Source organism: Dicentrarchus labrax, unplaced genomic scaffold (genome assembly GCF_905237075.1).
Source record: "Dicentrarchus labrax unplaced genomic scaffold, dlabrax2021, whole genome shotgun sequence".
Taxonomy (NCBI): domain Eukaryota; kingdom Metazoa; phylum Chordata; class Actinopteri; family Moronidae; genus Dicentrarchus; species Dicentrarchus labrax.
Genome location: NW_026136711.1, coordinates 11,527,879 through 11,535,848, shown reverse-complemented (window position 1 = coordinate 11,535,848; position 7,970 = coordinate 11,527,879). Strand labels below are relative to the sequence as shown.

The 7,970-nt window shown below is 43.1% G+C and overlaps 1 protein-coding gene across 1 annotated transcript; it reads left to right on the top strand.

The window, feature by feature from the left end:
• Positions 1-247: 247 nt before the first annotated feature.
• On the top strand, positions 248-5,169 carry fam83d (family with sequence similarity 83 member D). The gene is given in 5 exon segments (XM_051413787.1): positions 248-1,517; positions 1,519-1,629; positions 3,160-3,327; positions 3,489-3,613; positions 3,793-5,169. Coding segments are annotated over 5 exon segments (1,677 nt in total). The 5' UTR covers positions 248-1,139; the 3' UTR covers positions 4,688-5,169.
• The last annotated feature ends 2,801 nt before the right edge of the window (positions 5,170-7,970 follow it).

The following is a 7,970-nucleotide window of genomic DNA, read 5'->3' as shown; positions in this document are numbered from 1 at the left end:
GTCTTGCAAATAGACACTTTAAGTATTGGTGTATAAACACACAGCGTATACCCAGATAATAGAAATGCAATCATGTACGAGGTAACCTGACAGGGTGATGAATAAGCCTAAACCAATGGAGGCCATATGGACGTTACTCTGCAGAGTCTATTACTTTCATATATCAGGACAACTGGTCCTGTATTAACTCATTTGTTGGTTACAACAAGGCGGGCTCCTCGGACCATTTCTTGTACTTGTAGTCGGTTAGTCCTACGGGATCAACTAGAAATACACTGTTGCTATGGTTACCAGCAGTTTGTGCACCTTGTGCACTGGTGTACAGGGGTGGTAAACTGTTGACTGGATCTCTTCCTGGCATATGATTTTAACTCACAATTTTTCTGTGAACATAGCATGACTGAATGTCCTCATGACAGTCTGATCTCCTGTTCGAACCCACAACAAGTCGATAAAATTGTGTTTGTGATACATTTGGACACTGAAATGTGTTATGCTTACTTGGAGGGTAGGCTATCCCAAGCCTGGAAGCATTTCACAGTATAAACCTCAACCACCATCATTATGCAACATTGTTTTTTTAAGTAGGCTTATTGTAAACAAACAAAACCGCTGATGAGCTACCAGCTTTGTGAAAAACATTGTGGGCCACTGGCTCAGAATCAGTGTTTTATGTTTCACACCATAAAACAGAAAGTGCTGCTCCTTTTTTTTTTTTTTTTTACTGCAAACAGCTTCAGGAGAACTTTTGTTTTCCTGGGACTGAAGAAACTGGTCTCAAGGAAACCCACCGTCCCTGTTACCAGGAAAAAGCATCAGAGTGAGAGCTCTGTGCCCTTCACTGCTCTCTGCGGTGTAACCGGATCAGGGCAGAGCAGAGGGACGTACAGGAGGCTTGTTTGCCTCCAAATGAGCCAATGAGATCGGCTTTACATTAGACTGACAGCCTGGCTCAGCGAGCCCGGAGACGCCATCCTGGTTTGACAACCGTCCGACAGCCAATGCGGATCCACGGGGGACAGGAACGGAGGGAAAAAAGCAAAATACGAATCTGACTTCCTGTAGGTCAAACGTTTACCTGCCACCTGCGGGACGTTAGAGTCTGACTGAGGAAAAAGGGGGAAGCAACATTCACAACGATGGCTCTGTCGCAGCTCCTGGACGACTCACCTCTGAGGTTGGGCCCAAAATGCACCGGGGCCGACGACCTGAACTTGCAAGAGTTGTACAACGAGAGACACCGGCTGGCTCTGGAGGAGCTGCTGTCGGGGGGGCTCGACAACTTTCTGGACTTCCTCAGGAAAGAGAGGATCCCCAACTTTCTCTCGGACGATGAGATCCAGCGGATCCGGAGCGCCGCCGTGCCCCCGCGGTGCGTGTCCCTGCTCCACGGCGAGGACCAGCCACTGGAGCAGTCGCTCAGCTGCTCCCTGGACTGCTCCTCCGTCACCTATTTCCCCGAGGTGTCGGACGTGGAGCCGCCGCTGCTGGAGATGGGCTGGCCCGCCTTCACCGCCGGGCTCGTACCGAGGAGTCACACGGGCCGTGGCGCACTTCCAGCCCAGCTACGGGGAGTGCATATACAGCTGCAAGGAGGCTGCGAGGCGTATGATTAAAAGTGCCAGAGAGGTATGCACAAAGAAACTATTAAAAACACAGTTGCATTCTGGTGTGGGCCTTACTAATAATTACCTTACTTTACTTGTATGATTTGGCAGCTGATTCTGTTTCCTTTAAAATCACTGTCCTACAGCTACTAGTTCCGTACTGACAGTATTTATTCATTTATAGATATCCCTTAAGGCACATACATTCTGTTATTGTATTTATTTCACATTTCTGTAGTTCCGGTAGTATTTTCTAGGCCTAAAGCCTACATTGATGCCACAACAGCATGTGTTTGTGTGGAATCATCCTAAAACTGGATTATTATTTTGTCTGTTTGTCAAACTCAAATTGATAATATATATTTTTTAAATGCCCCCTGCCACAAAATAAAGAATGCCGGTGTGTGTATATATATAGTCACTTATTAAAACATTTTTGGAGGGAAAATCTTTTTTGTATCACCCTTAAAATACATGCCAGATTGTCCCCAGGGAATTTCCTTGATCAGTCTAAATTTTTGAAGTTCCGGCATTTGAAATCTTGATAAGAAAGAAAGTAATGACCAAAAGGATAAAACAAACAAAAACCGAGCATGAATATTCATGGTGATGTTCCTGATGGGAGCTGTCAGTCCAGCCTCTGGTTTTAAAAAGAAACACACCAGCACGAAGGGAGTGTGTGGCTTCAGCAGCACCTCGGGCCTGTGTGGGGCCTGCGTGCCAGATGTGCCTCGACTTGCTTTGCTCTACTCCATGACAGTTTGCATTCCCTCTTTCATTAGAGAGCTTTAAACACTGGACTGCCTTTCTCTGGTTTACAGCTAAAATGTGCTGGTGGATACACAGTGAGCTGGCAACCTTAGAAAAATATTCTCATCCAAGTTTAACCGTTAGATTGTCTGTCCTCTTGTGATGTTGAACCACTCACTGCACACAGTCATTATTGTACAACGAGTCCACTGACTGAAACAACACGGCGTGCATCTATATCATCACTGGTCAGCTCACAGGAACACCCTGGTCCTGTATTTCTGTGAAAATTTAACTCTTGTTTTTACACATTTTCCTACAAATAAGCGCCCACACACTGTCATCCAAATAAGGTGTGGAACTCCTGACAAAGCTGCATGTGGATAACACCGGTTTGAAGCAATAAATCTGAGATATGTAAACATCCGTGTCTTATCCTCCACACACAACCTTTACCACAGCATGTGAAATTCCATTCTTCCTAGTGAAAAAGAGAAATCTCAGTTCAGCTCGGGAAAATGGAGACCAGCCCTACAGTCCACCTACTTGTCTCCTGTATAAAAGTAACTTGTTTGCTGACCAAGCGTTACTGCCGATTGCCATGGTAACAGACCACAGTCAATAGAAAGCTCATCAGCACACACATTACTGGGAGTGTGTCTGATAGAGACTCGCAGCTCTGTTTGAATAAGGCCTTGCATTTGATAATAATCAAAACACAGTCATGTGCTACATGTGAGAGAGCACTGCTGCGGCCCTAAAAGGAGTTCTATTATATTATCTCTGTAATTTTCCACTGCAGGTGATTGCCATAGTTACAGACTCCCTGACAGACCTGGATATCTTTAAGGATCTTCAGGAGGCATGCTCCAGCCGCAAAGTCCCCGTCTATATCCTGCTGGACCAATCATGTGCTCCTGCTTTCCTCAAGATGTGCAACAATGTTGGCGTTCGCCTGGATGACCTTCGGGTATGTGGTTGGTTCGCTAACGCTGGGTGTGGCTCTCTGTGCACATTACCGACATCAGATGGCATCAAATAAAAATATGTCTTTGTAAGATTTGGTTATGACTGGGCGGGTCTGCACTTATCTCTCACTCCTGTTCTCTTTTCTCTTTTTAATCCGTACAGCAAATGAGAGTGCGAATCATAACTGGTACAACTTATTACATGAGATCAGGAGCGAGGATTACTGGGAAGGTTCATGAGAGGTTCATGCTGATTGATGGAAACAGAGTGGCTACAGGTTCCTACAGGTAACAGCCTGCCAACCATTTCACCTAAAGTCAAATGCTATAGCTGGGTTTTGTGTAGCATGGAAATGCCAAAACCCTCAGATTGACTAGATTGTAAAGTAATACTTTTTCTTGCTGGGTTTGGACAATAGCTGCAGCTGTTTCAATCATGCATGGTGTTAATTCCCATTTATGTGCAGGTTCAACTGGACTGATGGCAAACTAAACAGCAGCAACCTGATCGAGCTTTCTGGTCAGATAACTGAGAAATTTGACGAGGAGTTCCGCATCCTCTACGCCCAGTCTCTGCCTATAAACACCCGAGGGCCTCCAAGTGTCCGGAACAGCGGCATCTACGAGCATCTCCTCCTCAAACACTCGGCCACCTCCTCCCCTCACCAGGCCAGAGAGAGGCCTGTGGAGCTGGTCTGTCTGACGAGCACCCCCAGCCGCAAGCCCCAAACTCTGGCTGTCCAGCCCCCGTGTGAACCCTCGACTCCAGATCACCGTAATACCGACCCAGTGTCCGACTCCTCCACCATAGATGAGGACTGGACAGAGCAGAAGCACATGCAGGAGGAGATTCTGGCTGGTAGCACCGCTCGCCATTTCCCTGCAGACCAGCCAGCAGAGAAAGAGACCGTGACCCCCAACACTGTCTCCTGCCACGCCTCCACTCAAACCAGCCACTCAGTGACGGACAGGGACACCCAGACGGACATCCAGCTCACACAACACCCCGACCTCATCTCACCAACAAGCACAGGGCCAAACGGGGCCACGTCTCCGTCTTTTGCGTCTCCAGGGCAGATCTCGCCCACCCAGGCTGCTGCAGACAGCACCTTAAAGGACTGCTTCCACAAGCTGACCAAAGAGCGCCAGCACCACTACTCAAACATCCGCTCCAAGTTGGAACACATGGTGACCGCCCTGTCCCAGAGGCGAGAGCTAATGGACGTCACTAACATGACTCAGGGGCCTGGCGCTCACAGCAGGGACAGGGTACACAAAGACTGTGGGCAGGCACCAGACCCCAGACTGCTTGTTGAAAGTGTGGTGATGGGCACATGGCCAAGAGCCAGATGTGTACACTAGTTTGTCTTCAGGGTCTTCGTTGGAGGGTTGTGGGGGGAAGAGCTGTGGCCAGGTTTCTTGTGGATCCTGTGTTTCAAATAAATGGTTTTGGCTTATGCAGTAGAATTCCAGCTTTCTTCTGTTAATCTTTTTTTCAGCAGTGCCCACTTTTGTCCTGCTTTCCATGCTGTGTCCTGTCCATGTCGAAGCAATCTTTTGTGTAATGGTAAGGCAGATTTGTAAATGACGTTAACATCTTGCAGAAATTATGTTAACCGAAGACACGGTGCAATAATCATTTTTTGACCATGTCAGTTTAATGAATATCATTTACTGAGGTGGTTAAGACTTGATAATATCTGCTGTAATATGAGTGAAAAAGCATTCAAGTGCCTTTTTGGTTATTTAATCACATTTGGCTGCTCTAACTGCATCTCAACAACATTCCAGAGAGCAGCTGGCTCTCACTGTGCTTTGCTAATAAACAAAGTAGTATTTTGCTACAGGAGTGCTTATTTTTTGCCTTTTCTAACACTTCCTACATATCCACCCTTTGTGTTCAATTACTGCTCCATTGTAGTTGAAATTGCAATCAGATCCTTGTGAAGAATATCTTTAGAAAACATTTTTTGAGAAGTTCCAGGATACACAAGGAAGAAAACCACGCCAAAGTGACTTCACAAAGAGAATGAGCACCTGCGCTTCGTGTACTGCAGTGCCTTCATGCAATTAGTTGAGAGACAGCATCTGTGATACTGGCACCTCTGCTGATTACGTAGCCAATCACAGTTGCTGTCCAGGGTGGATTTGGAGAAGAAGCTCTGTCACAGATCACAAACATAGATTAGGATGAATGCTAAATGAACGCTTCTCTACACGCACAGATTGAATTTCCTAACTTCTGATTCCTTGCTGTTATATTACATTTTATATTCATTTTCCACACAGATGCTTGTCAACATCATTCTTGGAAAAGGGGATTTCAAATTGCTAAACAGCCAAAAACAGACAGATAATTTTTAGGAGTGGCAGTGAAACGGAGGGTTGGCATTTGTGCAAAGCTCCATATTAGTACCAAGTAATTCTGAATCTCCACATAAATTTAATTATGGCTTTACATGGGCACTATGTGCTGCTGAGGCTGGCACAAACACTGCTTCAGTCTTCATATCTCAAATTTAAGCACAAAGGTCTTACTGTGAATGATCAAAGCACATCAGTGTCTTGGCTCTGGTGAGAAGTGTGCCCAGAATGCCCTCAGTTATAAATGTATTACTCACTCGGAGCTTTATGTGGCTAATGTTTAACTTTATTGAGGAGATGAGGTGTAACTGTCTGTTATCAAGATGTGAAAGCTGTATTCACAAAGGAAGTCCTGTTGGACGTGGCTTCAGCACATGATACAGAGCAGTAAGCAGTAGGTGATCAAAGGATTGTGTTTACACATGAACTGCCTAAAGCTGTTGTTCACTAATGAGGTTAAGTACATTTCTTTCTTGCAGTTAAGTACGTTTAGGAATGAAACATTTACGTCTTAAAGCACGTCTTTCTGCGATTTACACTACTATTTATCATACAATAGACCCAGAGTTATACATAGAGACATTGCTATGTTGTATAACAATACTTGGAGTGGAAGAAGTACTCCCAGTTCCACATCAGTTCCACAATCTAAAAAGACTTATTTTTTTATCACTAACAAGTACACGTAAAAGCATTTTAATGTTTTACTTTGTCAATGTGGAGCCAATTTTAGATACTTTGATACGACTGTGTAGATTTGTAGTAAAGTACTGTATTATACCATTTAAGCATAACGTGTTTTTATATGTAGTAACTATAAGTGTTAAATAAATGTAGTCGATTAAAACATACAATATTTCCCCCTGAGACGTAGTGGAGTAGAAGTAAAAAGTTGTATAAAATGGAAATACTCAAGTAAAGCACAAGTATTTCAAAACTGTACTTAAGTACAGTATTTGAGTAAATATACAATCCACCATTTATATGATAGCTTATTAGTAATTTATTCTAGTGGTGGAAAGTAACTTAGTACATTTACTCAACTGCTATAGGAAAGTACAATTTTGAGGTCTTTATACTTGAGTATATCAATTTTGTGCTACTTTATATTTAATATTGTACTTTTTACTCTACAGGTTTAGTTACTTTACAGATTAAGAGTTTATATACAAAATATGAGGCGATCTTATAAATGAGGACTGCAATTTCAACCATTTTGTCTACTGCCCATTAATCTGATGATCAAATCTTAATTTATTTATGAATCATTTGTTCTATTAAAAGTCAGAAAATAGTAAAAATAAAAAACACCTATTACAATATAATAAGAGTCCCAAATGACATATTTCAATGTCTTCTTTTGTCAGACCAAAACCCAAAGATATTCAATTTAATAAAAACAGCAAATCGTCACCGTGAATAATCATAATAGTTGCCCTTTCCTCAATCAACTAATTGTTTAAATTCTAATATAAATATCAGTGTAATAAATGTTTTTCATTTTTCATTTTTTAAGATGCCACATCCATGCTCAACATAGCTCAAAATGCAAACTATTACATGGCAATAAGGTAAGAACAGCAGGCCTCTTAGCGGCTCCTCCTGTGGTGTGGCATCTCCTACCAGGCAAACACATCAAAAGCCTCTGGATTCATTATGTAAAATGGCGCAGCTGAGGGGAATTGATCTACAAGTAAATACAATGGTGGTAATATGTGAGAGAATGGTATTTGATTTTAATTGGCTGCTGCAAAGCAACCACTGTCTGTAATCAAGGAAGCAGCGGGGGATCCACAATACAACAGTCTGTACCTATTAGGCTCGGCTCACTGGTAAACAGAGAAGCTCACATATTCCACTTCACATGTGACAATTAAAAAACTATATCTATAATTTACTTTTTATTTGATTTTTTCTCTCTCTATAGAACGTGCCTATCTCTACTAATTACTTGGACCCTTCTTGTGATGAGCAGTGGCTGTAACACTAGCAGGACTCAGCCACCAGAGAGAGCCCTGTCCTCAGCTAAAACCTGCTCACTGTTCAGTGTGTCCTGCCTCACACCCCTAATGGAGAAGTGTTGGAACTCTGGGAATACCAATGGATTATTTCTTAGAATAAAACAGCACTATATCAGTGGTTTTTACCACAAGGACTTTGCTGAATCACCTCGATTTAGTGAGAATTGTATTTGTTACAGATTCATTCTGATGGGTGTATAAAATGTACACAATGTAAAAGTTCAAGTTTGGGGTGGAGATATTTGGAAGACATAAACAGC